General features: G+C 43.5%; 1 protein-coding gene across 1 annotated transcript in view; it reads left to right on the plus strand.

Moving 5' to 3' along the window:
- Nucleotides 1–7,737: 7,737 nt before the first annotated feature.
- Nucleotides 7,738–20,346, plus strand: part of ralgapa2 (Ral GTPase activating protein catalytic subunit alpha 2) — a 91,365-nt gene continuing 78,756 nt past the window's right edge. The window contains 1 exon segment of the mRNA XM_060052345.1: nucleotides 7,738–8,142. Coding sequence (XP_059908328.1) covers nucleotides 8,037–8,142 — 106 coding nt within the window. The 5' untranslated portion in view covers nucleotides 7,738–8,036.

Below are 20,346 nucleotides of genomic sequence, written 5' to 3' on the forward strand. Positions count from 1 at the left end.
GAGTTTTTTTAATGGAGAGTCACAAAGATAAGATGCTATTGCAGATGGGTATGTGCTCTACAGGGGCAGGGGGGAGACCTTGTCTCTCTCTCTCTTTCTCTGTCCTGAGGAGCCTCTACCCCGCTTGGCCCGTGGCTTCATTTCCTCACACAGCAACAAACCGCGTTGCCACTGTCCGCCGCGCATCCCCGACACCTCCTGCCCCGGGCCACGTTTAACCCCGCGCCGCACGCCGCGCAGGCGGCGAACGTCTAAACGGGATCACCCAGGGAAATTCTACCGGGATGATAAATCTCTCCGGGAATCAACGTGACTGAATGTGTGCACACGCATGTCTACACTGTGTGCCTGGCGTCTTCTATGTTTGTCCGTGAGTCTGTATAGGTTCCGCCGTGTGTCCAAGTGTGCTCATACATTGTATGCGTGTAGGTGTGTGTGTGTGTGTGTGTGTGTGTGTGTGTGTGTGTGCGCGTGTGTGTGCGTGCACGTGTGTGATGTGTGTGTAAGTGTGTGTTAGTGTGATGTGCGACAGGAGACATCGCTGAGGACTGGCAATCACTTCATTCAGCATTTGCTGCCACACAGCTCATATTGTCAGCGCCTAGTTTAAAGAAACCTTGAGCGGCTTCAAAGATCTTTTCAAAGCCCTAATCCTAATAGGTCGCGGTTTGTTCTGTCACATCAAAAGGGGGAGAGAGGGAGGCAGAGGGAATAATGCGTTGGGGGAGGGTGGGGGGGGGGGGGGGGAAGGCGCTGGCAGAGATTCTTAAGGGCGGAAGATTGGCAGAGGATTTGCGGCGCGGGGAGGACTGAAATCTGAAATATCGGCCGCAGAATGCCTGCTGTAATAGATATGAAATAGGTCTTCTCAACAGCTTGAAAGGCTGACATTTCCAGAAAGTTTGCCATGAGAAGGCCCTTTTATTCCCCCCCGCCTATCAGCGTTTGTACTGCCACCTTGTCCGCTGCCAGGAAATGTGCAAGTGTCACTCTTAACAGGTTACAGAACAGGATTGGATATTTTAGTCTTTTTTTTCTCCTCTCTCCTGGCTATGTTATCTTTATTGAATGTTTAGATATTCCTAGGAGAAAGCAATTGAGGGAAGCTATTTTAAATAAAAAAGCCAAAACTTCTTGCGTCATAAAAACAATTACCGAAACAGATCTCACATGTGTTTTGGGATGTTATTGCAACTGGATTTCCATTGTAGGCTATTATTATTCATCTTAGAAAAGTTTCTGCATTGTGCATGGTGCACGACAATACACATGACCTTGCCTTCGTTCCCTGTAAATCAACAAACAACCTCTAGCACAAAGCACATGCTCAAATGACAATCCGAAAAAGTATATACATTCTATGACTACTATGCGACTATTCATTTCTATACAGTAGCTGTCAAAAAAACAACGTTACATAGCGCGTATGCAAGAATGCGGGCGGCCGGAAGAGGAACGTGGGTTTGACCGTCGGCCCCTCGGCTGCCTTGAGACTACCGAGTGGTAAACAATAAGGGTCCTCTGTGTACTAACCCCTGACCTCCCTGACACTTTATCAGCCGCCGTGGCAGATCTCATGCATTTCACCTGATCGACTCGGCGGACAAAGAGGGCCCCTGCCTGTGTATCAACGGGCCACAAGTGTCCGGCTAATTAGCCGCTCGTGGGAAACCAACGATTGATTTTCTGCCAGCGGTGGCCCTCCCCCCGGAGGAACAAGAAAACACGGCTGTTTGTCTTTGCGCGGAAGCATTGCTCGCCACAGATAACGGTGATTAAACAGGTCTCTCTTGACAGGAGCGCTAGCAACTAGCCAAACAACACACAAACACACACACACACACACACACACACACACACACACACACACATAGACGCAAACGCCTGTGGGAACCAATAAATAATGATGCTATTTTATCTATAGGATTTGAGTAAAGTAAATAAGTAAGCTGGGACTAGTTGTGAGAAAACTAAAGTTTTATGCTGGGGGATGGAAATGAACTGAGTTGTCTGACACACACAAAAAAAACACATATTTTCAAGCCAGTGAAATGCAAGATATTCCTCAGGATGAGCCGAGTGAAATCCCTCTTGTGCTTGTTATTTCACACCCCTGTGGTTGCAACTGCAACCATGGCTGATGGCAGTATGAACAACAAATAAACAAAGCTCAAACCTACGGACACACACACACACACACACACACAATATAGATTCTCAGTGTACTAATGATCGGTATCACTGAAACTCTTACAGCCAGGATTTGGTATTTGGTTTGAAAATGAGGCCAGCCGTTTATTCCTTTTTCTTTCAACCACAAAGGGTAGTTCTGAGTCATACATCATCTTCTACATGACATAGGACTTTAACCACTACTCTGTTGGTCTTGTTTCACCCACAGCCCACCCGTGCAAACCCATGTTTGTCCTCATGGCTGACTGCATGCCAGGGAGCGGTGGATCCAGCCAAACACAGGTATAGTAACCAGGCTTTGGGTTACAGAGGGACACCTGGCCGCGGCTCACACTGGCATTGATTCTGCCAGCAAACCAATCACCATCGGGGATGAACCTCAATTCTGTTAGGGGGTCATGGGTGTAGGTGGAAGAGGCAGGAGTGTGTTGAGCGAGGGTGTTTTGCACACAGCTACAACAGCGGCGGCAAAGCAGGACACACACACACACACAAAAAACACATGAACCCTCTTTGTCTATTAGGGTTGGAAGAGCACCGGCTCTTTATAAAAGGACGGGCACCCCCGCATGCTATCCGTGCTGGACATGTCAGACGCATGCATGCTGATCCCTTCAACTAAGCCATGATACCATGAATGCCTGCTTCACTCTCCCAGGGGATGGATGTCTGAAGGTCTAAGCAGAGAACCCTGTTGGAAAAAGGAAAATAGACAGAGCTACAGCCTGCTCGTCAGAGTGGTTCAATTTACCGTTCGATAAAGTAACATTGTCAACGGTATTATTAACGGTATTAGTGATTAAGGAAATTTGAAGGGAAAAAATAATTGTAGGCTGCATGTGAAGGTAAACGTGCATTTTTGAAGTGGAGTATTTCCTCTCAAGCGTTGCCTTGGTTTAAAGTACAATCCATGTAAAGAAGTAGACATCTTTGAAATGCACGGCTATACATTGAGATGCATGTAGCCGTTTGAAACCGCCTTTAAAAAGAGATGCATTGTTTAGCACAGGCATCGTTTACGCCGCTTAACTGATGGATTGGGGAAGCCATTCCAAGTCTGTCTCAAAAAGCGTGCACGATTCTCAGGCAGGAGGTAATTTTACATCTTAACAGAATCCAATTAAAAGCAGAGGCGTTTCAATTTAACGTCCACTGGCATGTCGCCGCTGTGTCAGACCACAAGTTAAATTGAAATCAGATTAGGGAGAGAACCAGTAGAATTTTTTTCCCATTTTTTTTTCCTTCGCATAACATGGATCATGCATTCCAGGAATGATAACTCTGTCATGCATACTGAAAGAAATAGTCTATCTTAGCCTCCATTACAGCTTTAATTCTCCCCTGTTCATTAATTCCGCAGCAGATTACCTGAGGAGATACAATATGCCGTCAGCATAGATTTTTAATTAAGTATTGGGTTATGTTGAGACGAGTACCTTATGTGGAACTCCTGCCTTAGAATGCTCTTGTTTTAATTACCTCAGAGTGCCCCCTCATTAACCTCTATGGAGATGTGCTCACTAAAGCCGTGTGCATTACAAACACTGCACTCACATATTGGGGTTTTATCCATATATTAGGAATTATATTTGAAATGATACCACTACAAAACACAAGTAATGTGTTAGCCGTGGTAAACAGTTCAAATTATTCTTAAATATGTTCAATAGTTGAATTATTATTATTATTATTATTATTACTACTATTGTTGGTATAATTATAATCATACCAACAATAATAATATTATATAGATACACATATGTATAAGTAATAGGATTCATGGTTGTTGTATAATTATTGGTTGTAGTGGTAGTAGAAGCAGTAATAGTGAGTGGTAGTATACTTAGTAGTAATAGTTATATTTATATATAGCTATTATTATTTTCTTTGTTTATTATTTATTTATTATTATAATTATAAGCATTATCATTACTAATATTAATATTGGTAGTAATAATGTAGTTCCTTTAATAATTTACAAGAGAAGATCTTTATCTTATTGCATTGAAACAAAAAATGACAACATGCAGGACAATTATGCATGAAGGTCTTTCGTGAAGAGTTAACCTTGGTTCAGCCAAGGGCACTGTGACGACCCCTGGTGGGCTAAGCCACCATCACCAACCATCACAAACCCAGTCTCCCTCAATGACTCCCTTCATTACACAACCATCTGGCCAGCACGCCAGAAACACAATGCAAAGTCACCACGAGACTTGAAAATATACTTCAAAATTGTAAGAAAAAGTATGAGGAATATATGAACCTTCAAATTGGGAGGGATATTGTGTGTTATTGATTATTATCTATTTAACACAATTGTAATTGATATTTTAGGACAGACCATTATATTTGTATGTTGTGTAGTCTGTCATGCTATGTCTCCAGAAAACGCCTTCTGCAATGGTGCAATGGTTAAGAAATTGCTTGTAATATAAATTTACGTTTTTATTTTAACTTGAACGATTTCCTTCCATTTGGAACAATAACGGATTACACCAGAAAAATGCACAATAATGTAGATGTTAACATATGGAATGCAAATGTGAAAGCTAACAGTGACACTGCCTTATGTGTCAGTGAACCTTTAACACACAGTCAAGCATTCTTACATTCGTCTCTTTGTGCCCAGACCGTGCTCTCTGCACAGGATCTCCATTCCGCCACATTTTATAGCTTCCTAGCCCATCCGTCTTACACATGTGTGGGTGGTCTGACAGCACGGCGAAGATCTTCTCGTCTCTATCGACCGCTCCAGATCTTTTCTTTTGATCTTTTATTTCCATATCTGAATTTCCGTGCCTCAGAATGTGGGCTTTCTATTTTGTTTTCGGAAGGATTCACCTTAATGTGTTTTAATGGGATAGTCCTGCATTAGCGTTTAATGGCACTTAATTGTACAAAAAGGAAACCATAACCATAACCACACAAGGAGAGAAGTCAAGTATTTCCAAGCTCTTTAGAAGAACAATTTAGAGCAGACAAGTGCTTTTCAAACCTTGGATTGGATTCAGTCCGAACGCCTGGTTGTTAGAAGCGGGCTCCTACATTCACGAGGCTACAGTGCCACCATCTGGCCGTGAGAGATAGATAAACGTCACAGCGGCAGCATGCCGTTTATAGCATGCGGTTAAACTTTCAGCCCTGCATCGAAACACACGCATGATTTGTATGTATTGCGCCCAAAGCATAGGCCTAATATTATTTTAAGTATTCCTATTCGTACATACACACTCAAATATTCTTCAAAATCCATACACCATCTTCAGTAAAGGCCACCAAATAAGTTAAATCCATTACTCGATCATGAAGTTAAATTGTCTTAGCCTGTAATATCTTTGCAATACTATTTAGCTTGCCTCAAAATGCTTGCAGGTGCAGCACATAACATACATGCAGCCAGATATTCAGCCCTATTATTATTGTTGTGGATCGATCATTTTTAGGTCCATGCCATTATAGATAATGAGCAAAAGCCTGCACTTCAAGAACGCAGGAGGCTTGCCAAGAAGGAATGGTGATTACAATCAATTAAGACTGATGACAAAGCACCAACAATAACCCAGTGTCTGTAAGGAGAGAGAGAGAGAGAGAGAGAGAGAGGGAGGGAGAGAGAGAGAGAGAGAGAGAGAGAGAGAGAGAGAGAGAGAGAGAGAGAGAGAGAGAGAGAGAGAGAGAGAGAGAGAGAGAGAGAGAGAGAGAGAGAGAGAGAGGGGGGGGGGGGGGGGGGGGGTGAAGACAGAGGGAGACAGGAAGACAGAAAGAGGGAGAGAGACAGAGAGAGGGAGATTGAGCTTGTGTATTATTCATGCATCCTTCTAAACTACCCTGTTTTGTGTAATCAACATCTGTTGTGATGGGCAACCTCCCCTTTTTCCTCAGAATGGCCCACTTCAGATAATGAGTGTCATACCAAACTGCAGGCCAAAGGCTGATTTTACTCTTCTTTTACTCCTCCCCTTTGGCCTCCACTCTCACTACCCTCTGTTCCCTCTTCTTCCATTCAACACATAGCCATTGTGTGGAACCTTGAGATCTGAGAGAAGCCGCCTGGCAGAAATGTCTGTGCTCAATGTGTGGTGGTGCTGCTGTTAGGATGAAACAGAATACAGTCTCAGTCGTCTTTGTGGACGACGTAGACACCTTAACAAGAGACCTCAAGGAATGTGTTTTACTCTCTTCATCAAACTCACTCTTTTATGAATCTGTCTCTACCTTGGCCACCTTTTTATATGAGCTTGCATTGTATAAACGCTTTGGATTTATCCATTGTCCATTCCAGTTTTCAGACAGCATTTATATGTTTGTATATTTTCGGGTAGTTTTACCGGCATTCCTTCGTTTTCTTTGTGAAAGGGTTGAAACAAGTATTTTTGTAAGGTTTTTTGAAGGATCTATAGAAGTTGTTCCATTTAAATTAAAGGTCGGTTTATGCACCTCCTTGTGGTTATTATCAGTATCTCTTTTCCCTACAGAAGGCAGAGAAATTGCATCGACTAAATGATAGAAAACAATTAAATAGCGTTATAATCAAAAAGGTATTAAAAAAGGGATATTGACAATAATAAAGACTAGATTTCAGTAAAAGAAAATTGTAATTCACAAGATTTCAATTAAAGTTAGAGGTAGGATTAGGATCTGCTATCCACCAGGCTTGGAAGAGTTATCCCAAAAATGCGGTGGTTTCACACAGGTAAAAACAAAGGATGGCTTTAAGTGTTCATTATGTGCATTTTGGTGAATTTATTCAATTTTATCAGATAGCTTAACTCTCAGAATTTTCTAATTTCCAAAATGGTATTTTTTTGTCTTTTCAATTAGAATCCATCTATATTATTTATTTGACTTAATATTGACGATTCTATCGGCAAGCTGCAATCTTAATTAGCCTACCCTAATCTTCATTAAACTTAAATAACCATTTTCAAACATGCATTTTGTTTGCGAAAATCTTTCAGATTCAAATGAAAATTACAGGATTTTACTAAGACTCGTCTGTATTCTATTAGGCCTAATTCTTTGCCCTAATATACATGTTGTGGAAGATATATCTTCCACAACATGTCCATCCACAACATTTTGATAATATGACAAAATTATTATCATTAGCAGTATTCTTAATATTACAATAGTCAACAAAAGTGGGACAGGTTAATCAAACATATACACGTTGTCAACTGATTGCAAAGTGCACTGACTTTAAATCGTGTATTCTTCTTTCCATACAGCAGATGGCGCTTCAGAGTCGATGCAAATAATCGACTCAAAGCATTTCCATCTTGCTGCATAATAAATAATCTTGAGTTAAACAGCATAATCTGTTAAGCATCGTGGTCAAACCTTGAGCAGAAGGAGTGTACGCTCAAACGCCGTAGACACCAAGACGAAATGCAAAATTGTTCATGTGTCTTTCCAAGAAAGACACTGTGCATGTTTCTTTTAAATAAAAAAATGTTCATGTTATTTCGGTAAACTACCACGTGGTTAACAGCGAGTCTCCCATCATAACAAGGGGCCACCATAAAGCATCCACCCTGGCAACAACCACACATGCAGGCGCTTGTTTTGTCACTGAACGTCAACACTATTTCAACCGTAGGTGCGCCATATCATCTTATAAACAAGAGGGCGTACTCACATAAACGGACCACCTCTACCGCCGCGTCTGTAGCTGCGCTTCCGTGTTTACACACCCACAAACCAGGAGGAGGACTAGCTAGCCCTATGTTTACCGAGCGAGCTCAGAACGGGGGGTATAGAAAGTGACACTGTCACACACGGGAGGCTTATTGTATGGTCCTAAATAGATAATTTCAGGTTCCACGATTGCATTCTACAGCGGCATGTTCACTCGAAGGGGCCATGGAGACATCAAGAAATCTACACAGAAAGTTCTGGACCCAAAGAAGGATGTACTGACTCGACTGAAACACCTCCGGTCACTGTTAGGTGAGTGAAATGTCACCGAGCAATTCACACGGCGTTACCAAGACCGAGCTAGTTGTGGCTAAGCTAGCCTACTCTGGACAGCTAACGTTAATGACAGCGCTGTCACCACAACACTGCATGCTGTCTGTTGTTTTAACTAGATAGATGCATAACGTTGGCTCCTATGCATGGAGTGTTTGCCCAAACGTGCACGTCTGATGTCCACCGTACGATGCACAACACTGAATAGCATATATTGTAAATATACCGGCGCGAACTGACATTACGTTTAATGTTAGCTTCTTTATTGCGGCTAACTAGCCAGCTAACGTGGCAAGCGCTAATAGTGCCTGGCAGACATTCGTCTTTGATGAGTAGTTGACATAAACAACAATTTTATTGTATTAGAATGTGTGGACCGTCCGATAGCATGGTCCAGTTTAAGTCTCATCTGCCTCGTACAGGGGGGAGTGCATGTATGGTGTTTGCTGTCAACCAGACTTCAATTAAGGGTCCTCTAACATGGGTTATTCTAGACAAAAAGCTTTGCTATCGTGGTGGACCATAATCCCTTGTGAAGAAAATCTTCTTTTGTTATAACAGTGTATGACGGATTCATAACAATCTTCACTTGTGTAACAGGATCTTTAATTCATTAAGCATGGTAAATGTAAATGTGTCCTTAGGCAAACTGCTTGAGTTTCTACCCATAGTATATGAGTAGCACATATATTTATTTTTTGTAAGGGGATTGAGCACAATAACATTTTATTGCTTGTATACCCTCATGTCCCTGAGTTTATAGGAAGCTTTCTGATCTTTGAAACATAATATATTGGACCAATTCTAACAAGATAAAAATATATATTTTAATATAATAATATATTCTTCTATGCTTATCAATGGCTAAATTAACAATCCCAAAGTAAATGAAGAATTCCTAGTAATACTTCCATCAAAACTCTAAGTGTTTTATGGAAGTACAGAAGAGCAAGAATTAGTTGTGATTATATTTGTGCAGACCTAATGTCAACAAACCTATGTGGTCTGTTTAAAGTTTATTCTAAGCTAGCTGAGTCAGTCTGTCAGTTCACTTCGTATTTGATCCATATGTTTTACATTGGGCCTACACTGCAGTCCTATTGCCTCTTCAATAGCAAATATAAACCATAGCCTCTGAAGTCTCTATACTGCAGTGATAGCCCAGCTTCAATGTCAAGAGTAGCACTACCCAGCTTGAGATCAGGGAGCCTGGTTCCCCCATGTGTAGTTAAAGATACGGTTGTTCTGTTTGTCCAGTGGCTGATTATGGTGGAGATTTGTTGCTGTCTCCTTGCAATTGCCCTCTCTTAGCAGTGCTTTTGGCCCTGGAAGGATTTCCTCCTGCAGCTGCTGCTTCCTCTGTGGCCAGGAAGAGCAGATAGAGATGGGTTGATGTGGAGAACTTCTACTGAAAGGAGTGTAATTTACTGAAGAGAAATGGTGATTTCGATTAAGAGAACACATTATCGTGGTATTTTAAACAATGGCAAAGGGGAACCATTGGTATGATTGAGGAACTGGGGAGACCAACTGAAAAGCCAAATGAATCATCAAACACAATGATGGCAGTTGACTTGTAGTAACCTAACCTGTAAATGTCATTACGATTTCAAGAGATCATCCTTGTGTTTCAGTCTGTTTCAAGATTTTACCAGGAACTTCCAAGATATTGTCAAGGGGTTTCAAAGTTGAGTAACTTTTGTGCGGCTGGCTTACTATGTAACCTCAAACTGACCATTTGAAGAAAAATAGAATATTTAAGACACTTTAATTTAATGCGGGCCTGAAGGAACATAACACATTTCCTGGGTCATCTTGCATCAAGTGTTGCATCAGTGGTATTGGGCTTGGAAGGTCAGTTGTGCTCTCTTCTTAGTGGCCTAGTGCTGGTTTTCTGCTCACTGAGCAGATTTGTGGGAAAGAGTGTGAAGGCTGCTGCATGTTAATTTGCCAGTCATGCCTGGCTGGAGTTGGCTGTGGCTGTTAATTACTCAGGCCCCGTAGACCACCTCTGGATGTCTAATGGCTATTTCTGTGGCTCTGTTTATCTCCCTTGACTCATTATATATTCACTGTTGCATATTATCACTGCTTCAGTTTCTTCAATGAAACATAAGTTATACTTGGACCATGGAGAACAGGTTATTTAGTTGAAACAACACAAGAGAAAGTAGACCTAGTTTATGTTCTGCAAACCAACAAATGTGGCATCCAAAATGCTCAAGCCTAACAAGTTTCTTCAGAGTTGATGGCATAGCACTCTGTGGTGCATCCCATAGAATGAGTGCTTTGTTTTCCTTGGAAATTAACAAAAGCTTTACATATTCTGGCGACCATGCAAAGTCTCTCCTTTACCCAGGCAACAAAAAATGTAAAGGTCCACACTAGACTAACAATCAGGGCTTCACTTGGGCTGTTTATGTTCAGTATACTGCTACAACTGTTCTGGACAAACCGGTAAATAAATGTAAGCTTTGTGGGAGATCTGAGAGACTGACGCATACGGCATGGCTATTCACAAGCACGCAAGTTAAACGTGTGTGTGTGTGTGTGTGTGTGTGTGTGTGTGTGTGTGTGTGTGTGTGTGTGTGTGTGTGTGTGTGTGTGTGTGTGTGTGTGTGTGTGTGTGTGTGTGTGTGTGTGTGTGTGTGTGTGTGTGTGTTCGGCTTGTGGGCTTAAAGCTATCTCTGCACTCGTCTTTTGAGAGTACAAAGGAAGTAAGTGGGTGTTCCTTCCCTCGTGCATCTCTTCACTTGCACACTCTGAGACACAGGGTTCAGGGTCAACCTGCCGTCAGGCTGCTGTGTGGAGAGGGGAACTCACAAGGCCAACGGCCAGAAGGGAAGACAATAAACGCTCCATCAGAAGCCCCATCGAGGAGGTCCTCTGCGCGCCTCGATGGGCCTAAAATCTCTTCTTCACTTCTGGTACTCTCTGTTTCTGGAAATCCTCAGGACAAAGCTCCCCACTTGTCCTCGTTTATCTCAAGACTGCGTTGGCAAGCGAAGCTGTTGGTCCACTTGTTCTTTGAGTGTAATTCAGTTTTACTGCAAGTATATGATAAAGGGTCCTGTTCTTGATTAAAGCTGTCTAAGGGTGTTTATTTTTCACGGGGTTGGTAAACCCCAAGTTCAACTTGAAATAGCCTGAATTTGTACTGTGCTTTATGCTTTTTTGTTTTGTGGTTGTTCTCTTTTGTGTTGGTACCAAGTAGTGCATTTGCTGTTTTAAAGTGATTAATAAGGTCAAGGAACTTTTGTATGAAACATCATTGAATTGAACAACTCAGCAAATGGTTTTATGGATCCATGTACCTTTTGAGATTGTGGCTAAGCATTGCAGTGGCATAATGCGGTTTCAACATAGGAAATGTGCAATTGCTTTCTTGCAATGTTTCAATCATGTCTACTTAACTCTGAACACTGTGTTAGCAATGGTTAGACCGTCTAGATTCAGAGTTGTCCTCTGCATTCTGATGCTGGCTCTGACGCATGGTCCTGATGCAGTGATGCAGTGTAGCCCCCCTCTCTCCCTTACTGCTCAATTAAGGGGATTGATTGGCCGATCCTGTTAATCACTCTCCAGTGTCTCGTGTGCTCTGGATGGTACTGGACAGCCATTAGCAGGTATGAGGCTGTGGTTGCTTATTAGATCACAGCTTCTTGATTAAGGACCTGCAAGTGTTCATCTCTGCTCCTTACCTCAACATGGCTAGACTGTTCAAAGGTAGATCAAGGCATTCAGAGAGAGGCAGAGAAAGAAACAAAGCCTTTAGGAGTTTAATTCATGCTCTATTATGTGGCATTTTGTTTGTCCAATGTATTGTGATTTTAAGTTTGATTCTACTAAAGCCATATTTTAAGCATTTTATCAGCTTCAATTTAAGGTTTATATATTTACACAGAGATGCATTCAACACATTTGTATTGGTTGTCCTTTTTTGTGTAGTGCTGTTGGTAATACTCCTAGAAAAATATCACTGTCCTGGTTTCTTTACAGACTGCCTGCCTAATTGCATTTTCTGTCACACCCATCAACTCAGTCCACACAAGTGCTCTTGTCTTGCCTCCTGGTTCTGCCTGTCAGTGTGAATCGTAGTCATTAGGGACATGATTGACATGGTTCCTTCCTAGGGATTGGTTGTCGTTAATTTGATACAAGTAGATATATTTAGTTGACTCATTATAAATGAATGGCCATTACTATTCCTAACCTAAAAGGGGCATAAAGGTAACTTATTCTAGCTGCAGCACTATAAGCAGTGTAAAGTGGTCTTCGATCCCTACAGATTTAGCATCAGTGTGTGTCGGAATAATGAAGTGCTACGTGGAGCATCGTTCTGCTGCCAGATTTATGTCTCCCACTGTGTGCAGCAGGCAGTAGGCCAGCATGTCCAACTTGATCAATCAAGCACTGCCCCTCTTAGCATGGGGGTTTGAAAGCATACTGCTGGTTGACCTTCAGTCAAGCTGCACTTTGCTAATTTATTTGTTTATTTTTTCTTTAATGGTAGCCGCCGCACCAGCTTATCCTTGCAACGTTTATGCTAGCATTGTGACTTTGTTACTGATTTGTGAGACATGTCATCATGTGACTGTAGTGTCATGTGTCGTGAACACTACTCACAGAAACGCAGATACAAAGGCTCTCCCTGAGTCTCAGGTGTTGTTTATAACTTAGGCTTCATCGGTCATTTCCGTTGACTCTGCAAAATGAGTTGGTTAATATTTAATATGTTTAGTGTTAATATTTTACCAGAAAGGTCTGGTATAGGCCTTGTTGTGGGAATGTGACACATGAATGCACAAGAAATTGACCCAGGCCTGATTTAACACCCATCGTGGTTAAACTACTCTGTTTGAAAACATCCTAGGCTTGACTCTATGGGTGTGTATCTTGTTATTGTCTAGCATGGGGTTTGCTCATGTAATTAACCTTTCATCAGCGGCTACTCTGAAGCATGTATCTCGTCCACTGGCATCATGTTAATCATATCATGATAACTAAGCGCAGTGTTTGAATATTATGGTGACAAATCTCATCCCCGTCGAGTATAAAGAGGCTTTTTTTTTTTGCAATGCCCCGTTGTTCAGTCGGCCATGTTTGATTAAGACGTCACATGAAAGTCAACAAAACTAGTTTTTCCAGTTTCGCTGGTTACCTGGACGACAACCCTGTAAAACCCAGCTCTCCATATAACCAAAGCTTCTGTTCATATCTCATTATCATACAGTGCACACAGCCATTGCCTTTGCTATGGTTGGTCAACAAGCCAGTGACAAATAAAAGGAAGTATATTCTTTTATGAGCATATTGTGTCAAAGTATTTATTGAATTGACTCACTTTTGATGGACAGCGTATCATATCCCTCTGCCTGAAAATGTGATTTAGAGAACTCTCGTGTCGCTGATTAAGATTTCATCATGTAGTAGTGGATTGCATTATCTTTTCCTCCCATCGCAGCATGTCTAAGCTTTCAATCATCATCATCATAATCATCTGCTCTGCTTCTCTTTAGGCTCCGAAGTGTTAGAAAAACCAAACTCTTTTATGGCTTAACTCAAATTTGTCACGCACTGTAGGAAAAACGCTGCATTTGCCGGGAGTTTAAATGTAACACTTGATTAATCTCCAGTTTATTGATGTTTTTCAATGGTGTCCTTGTTTCTTGCACCCAGTGTGATACTTAAGGTGGATTAAGGCGAGTATTTAAACACCAGCTAAGGAAGAGAAATACTGGACATTGGCAGTTTAGTCCCTCCCGAACGCCCAAGATGCCAAGATCAGCCACTATTCGATCAATGAGCCTACACTGTGTCAGGCCTTTGCCAATGCTAGACGGTTCACACTGTGCTATGGGTACACGCACATGGCCAGACCTCAATCTGTTGCACAGCCAGACACTGTTGTCATGTGGAGAGACATCCACTCAGTGTTTGGCACTGCGGTGCTGAAATCAAATCATATGCACCATAAGTCCTCTGATTGCTGGACAATAATTATTCATCTTGTGTGTTTATGTTTTTAACGATAACTCGATTAGCAATTACTATGCCACAGAGTGCCACTCAGTGGTTGCAGCAAAGAGGCTAGTCAAGCCTGTGGACATTTCATTGTAAAGTTTATCCTTCGTGACAGTTCAGTGCACCACATACAACTCAAAATCGGCATTGTGCAACTGTTAACTCATTGTAGTAGGAGTCAGTACATTTTCACCGGCTATTTAAACACAGCACTCTGAGTAGATGATGATGCATGACATCCTGACGCTCTGGCGGCGCTAAATCTATACCTACAGGACCGTCGGTCATGCTGCCACCGTGCACACTCGGACTCAGCTGTGGACAGGGGATTTATCCGCTCAACCAGCAAATTAATCAGATCACTCTCTTGTCAATACTGATGAGGAGTGCTGATGGGATGGGTGCCCGCTCGGTGTGACTGGAGACCCGGATGTAATGCAGTGGGGGACTGAATTATGATCGACATATCGGCCGGCTCCTGGGGGGGAGTTCATTGAGCAGCACAAGGAGCAGATGTGTGTCATGTAGACCTGTTAAGAGGGAGGCTCATTCACTGCGCTTCCTAACAGCACTCTCTTTAAATGACACCATGTGACACCCTCCTCTCGCTCAGCCCGGCCGGTAGCCATGGATTTATGATTAACCTTTCTTCAGCAAGGTTCAAAAGTCAACCCGCCGCGGCGCTGACATGGGGCCGTCAAGGGCTCTGAATGGTTCCATAGGTAGTTGTTTTTTTCCCCTCTGCCCTCGCTGGCCATCGCTCAGTTGGAATTCGAACGTCCCCGTGGTGCAGGCTGGGATTGATTTAGAACGGACTGCTGCGCACTGCTGCTAGACGGGGAGGAGGCTACTCAAGGGAAAGCAATAGGAGGGGGAACCTCCTGAGAGCATTTATATTCCTATCAAATGTGATCATTTGGAAGTGTCTGAGCTCGGCGACGTTCTTATGTTCCATCAATGGCTCCTTTCTCAAGCCGTGTGTGTGAGTGTTTGTGTGTGTGTGTGTGTGTGTGTGTATGTGTGTTAGAGTGAATCAGGTTCCCTAATAAACGCAATATTTGTGTTTTCCTGGTGATTTGGTTTTTGGGCTGTTTGTGGTTGTCCTGGATATGGATAGGAGGGTGTCTATTTTCGCTCCCTCTGGCAATCCTGTAAACCATTCTCTGAGTATTCATTATCTTCTAAAGAAAAAAAGGATATTATCCATCTTCTGCAGTCACTTATTTCCACCATGTCCACGTGTGTGCATAGACAAAAATCCTGCTGTGTGCATCCATCAGCCTCCACATTAGCAGCCACCCCATGTCTCCCTGCTCTCTGCTGGTGCCCCCACAGGCTTCCCTGTGCCTGCTCTTTTAAAGAGAACCCCTCTGTGTCTGCTCTCCGCTCTCTGCCAAAGGAACCTATCACTCCCCTTCCTTTCTTTTCCTCCCCCTCTCCTTTCTTTTCCTCCCCCTCTCCTTTCTTTTCCTCCCCCAGCTCCTTTCTGCCAGGAACTGAGTGCACCTGCAGCGCTAGCTCTCCCGGAGCTAATACTAATGAGGCTGAGTCTGATCAAAGGCCTGATGGGGCTTTTAACCCACCTCCGAGCCCCCCCAGGGGGGTTAAATATCATTTATCACACTCTACAGTACATGGGATTTCTGGGTCGCGAATGGCGTCGCCACCACCACCACCACACACATGGCAGGGCTGATCGAGTTTAAACAGTGATCTGTGGGCAGGCAGGCTAGACATGTTTGCCCGGGTAAATATGCCATAGGTGCCGCGTGCTGCATGACCTTCACCCATTGATTCAGCCGACACGGTGGACACGCGCAGTGTGCACACACAACTGGGTGCACTGCACACCCAACTGGCTGCACACACTCCTAACTGTTGGCTCGGCAAATCTAGGTAAACGGCGGCTCATTCGATTAGAATGACATTAATTCACCGTGAAAATGTTTTTCCTGAATGATGGGATGGGTTCATTTTAGCGGTGGGAATTTGTTGTGCATTTTATTTAGAGGTAACCTGCAATCAGGTTAAAGCCCTGCGACCCTTGGCCTCGTATGTCGCTGTGACGCACACGGAGAACCTGAACTGATGACATCTGCCATGATGTGAACTCTCCATGAGCCATTCGAGGGGCAGGGGAACACTGTATAAATATGTTCTGCCTGACATTTGGGTGCGATCGTTTTCCAGTGAGTGCGGGGAATCAGTGGGAAAGAGAGCAGCCCAGTGATATCGGCCTCTACCAGATTGCGATGAGGTGAAGCCCACCGTGTCTCTCTCCTGAATATTTCATTACGGCCATCAGCGCGGGCAGCAGGTTGTTATTTCCCAGCAGCGTCCCCCCCACATGCTGCGAGCAACAGCTGTGCTTCCCTGACAGCCGGCCGGAAAGACCTTCCCCGCATCACAATACAACCCCAGCCCGTCAGCTCCACACCTGCCATGGCTCCATCCTCTTTCGTCTTTCCTGAGAAATGCTAAAAAAGAATGCATATTTTAATAAAAATGTATTCCCCCGAAGGAATCCGGCCTGTTCCCCAATAAGAGGGATGCTGTTGGGAACCTTTTTAGGAAACGTATCCCATGCCCCACTGCTGAAACTGACAACACTATTTATTATCCATTCTTGTTGACCGAGCTCACTATGAATGATGTGTACTCAGTGGTTTTATTTCTCTTGGTGAAAACGTAGCGGGCGACCTCTTATCCAACATGGTGTAGTGCCTGTGTTTCCATGTGGAGCAGCGGCCGACCCGTGGGTCTGTCCTCCTCCATGAAGCTGAAACCGTCCCTGGTGTTGCGTTGCTCGTCTCCTTTCTCGGCCTCCCGAAAAGCCCCTGTGCTCCGTGGTGGCAGGGTGCTGTCAGGCTGTCGGATCACATGAGCACGCGCTTCTCTGCCAGACACTGGATTCTCAAAACAAGTCTGAGGAGGATGGAACCATCATCCCAGTCAGCTCTGCCCTCGTCCCCCCCCCCGCTGCGAAAACACAACACTTCCCCTCCCAGTACTGCAGCATCCCCCTTCAAGGCATCTGTTGACAGTGACACAGTATCTGAGCTCTCTCTCTCTCCTTCCTCTTTGCTGAGCAGGAGGAAGGGCATTTTAAGGAGCAGATTCATGAGTTACTCATTACTTTAGATCTGCTGCTCTTCAAGGTTTATATATCTACATATACAAGGAGATGTACGCAACAACTTTGCTGTCCTTGTTTTTCATGAATGTCTGTTAAGATGGTAGAAAAATAACACTCTCCTGTTTTCTTAACAGACAGGCCTAATTGCACTTTTTGTCACACCCATCTACTTAGTCCACACGTGTGCTGGCGTCTGCTGCCTGGTTCTGCCTGTCAGAGTCAAGCTTAGTCATTAGGGACATGATGGAAATGGGGATTTGTGGTCATTCATTTGATATATGTATACATATTTATTTGACACTGAACTAAAACTGGCACATGTGTGACATATTCTAGCTTCAGCCTGATGAGCAGTACAAAGTGGTCCGCAATCCCTGAAGAACAGGCATCAGTTTTTTTGGAGTTCATATTATAGTGGTTATTATCGTTTCGGTATCTAAAAATAGGTAGAATCTTTTACAACCTTTTCTTGAGCTTCAGGGTTTCATTTACTGTTGAAGCAAGCCATACTGATGATTATATCAGACTGTACTGGGGAAGAAAAATAAATTATCAATCCCTCTATCTGCATTGTCAACATAGACAATATATTATTGTTTGAATGATAAATTAACACCAATCATCAACATATCCACGCTGTGATTCGGACTGTAGCATGTAGGTGATATTAAATTGTGTCCACAGGGCATGTTTGTGTTTGTCCTGGGTGGTATTATGGCGTAGGCTCCGCCCTATTGCATTCCTGGAGGCAGCAGAACTGGGTCTGTCTCCATCCAGAGCACCGCTGCCACCCCAGACCTCAGTGTAGGACTAAGAGAAAAACAACATCATGGCCACCTGCTGACTGCAAGGCAATTATTGGCTGTGGCGGGAAAACGCAATTCAACGGCCACTATAGCCATTTTTAGCTTGGCTTGATGTGTAGCTTGGTGTGTGTGTGCGTGTGCGTGTTATTACATTAATGTAACCGCTGTTTCAGTGGTAGGTCCAGAATATTTCCATCTACCTTCAACAGCGACTGGGGGTGGGATGTGAAAATTAGTACCACAGAGTTAAAACCACAGGATCCATTTGAAATCCTTGGGAAGAGGAATTTCGAGGCTCTAGCTTCTAGGAACACCAAGATTAGTGTACTACCTTTTGGGCCTTGAAGTGTCCACTGTCTGCAACCCTCGTCGGCCAAGCTCCAAACGACTAGGCATGGTAGGCTGCCATCCTCCTCCTCCTCCTCCTCCTCCTCCTCCTCCTCCTCCTCCTCCTCCTCCTCCTCCTCCTCCTCCTCCTCCTCCTCCTCCTCCTCTTTAGACTCAAGCATGCTATCACAAGACTGCTCATCTTCGTCTTGCATTCAGGATCTTTATCTTTTTTTCTTTCACCCCGCTCCTGTGGTCTCATCCCCTCTCCGTCGCGCTCCAGGGGCTGGCCAGGGAGATCGACACAGATGGTAGATCAGGGAGAGTGGAGAGGGCTGGATGAGAGGCACTTTGACGCCTTTCTGGCAAGCATGAAGCATGTCAAACGGAACACACACACACACAGACACACAGAGGGTCTAATTAATGGAGTTGAAGCTTCACAATTAGATTCTAGATCAATGATTTCATTTCCCATTTGCAGGTTGCTCTGATCAGTTCTTGCTCGATCTCCATTTTCCAGAAGGCACAATGTGAGTGTCCTAGCAGTCAGTGGCCTATCACAGGTATAAATCTGGCAGGCAAACCAAATGGTCAGTGTCACAAACGTATTCATTAGCCTTTTTCATGAAAGATGGTTCACAATGATAATGGTACATGTCCATTATCCTGTTTCTATTTTTTCGCCTGGATTGAGGATCTTGTTGGCAAATTATTCAGTGATTCAAATTTAAAATTAGTCATTTCTGTCAGGATTATGCACTTCCCACAATATGGGAGGAGGTATTCCAGTTCTGCTTCGGTATTCATAGCACAGCAATTTCCTCAATATACAAGAATACAAGCCTGTATGGTAGCCGACTAAATACTCAATACTCATCAACCGCAACTGACACATTCCTCGTTTGTTTATCTTTATAGAAGGATTTCCTTCTTCTTTCCTATCTCTTCTTCTTTCTCACCCGACCCATCCTCCCCTTCACCTCGGCTTCCCGTCATGGGGCCGTTCATGGGGTTCTGTTCAGGGGACCGCTCGTGACTCCACAACTAGCTGGCCCGCTGGCGGACAGGAAGGCCAGTCCGACAGACGGAGCAGCGTCTGATGAGCCCCGGGCCATGTGCCGGCTCCAGATAAGAGGTCCCCTTCAACTCTGTGGGGCGCCTCAATACCACTGGGCTCACTGCTCTGTCCTCAGTCCATACCTCACTTCCTTGTTTTTGCGTTTGTATAACACGTCAGGGATACTTTTAAAATAGTTCAATCTTTAATTATATTCATGTTTCCCTGCAATGTGTGGTTATGATATGAAGACCGGACCGGGAGCATATGTTTCCTACTAGTAGTCTAGTGGCTAGTAGGCCCGTTATTGAGACCGGTCTATTGACTCCCTATATTGGCAATTCTATGTTCTCTTTATATAAGAAGACACATCAGCTGATGTTGAAAGGCTTAAAGTGTATAGTGAGGCCTTTATGACCTATTATTATTTACTTTGTTTATTATATTAAGCCCATATGTGATAGTCCACTTGGAGCAACAATACAGATTATTCGATTTGTAGAGAATTAATGGCTTTTGTAATTGCAAATGTAAATTACTGAGTCAACATTAAGTTATGAAAGGCAGTACAGGCTCAGATTTGAATGCAGAGCACAAATGAGGATGAGGCAGCATTTTACACTTTAATGCTTGTAGGAGCGAATATTATTTAATGAAGTGTTGTCTCCTTTGGGGAAGTGTGTGTGTGTGTGTGTGTGTGTGTGTGTGTGTGTGTGTGTGTGTGTGTGTGTGTGTGTGTGTGTCCAAAAAAGATAACAATCGTCGATTTAAAGCACAAATGTGATAAATGAGTCTCTTCGTGTTTGAGAATGAGAGTGCAAAAGAATGAT

Source organism: Gadus macrocephalus, chromosome 5 (genome assembly GCF_031168955.1).
Source record: "Gadus macrocephalus chromosome 5, ASM3116895v1".
Classification (NCBI taxonomy): Eukaryota; Metazoa; Chordata; class Actinopteri; order Gadiformes; family Gadidae; genus Gadus; species Gadus macrocephalus.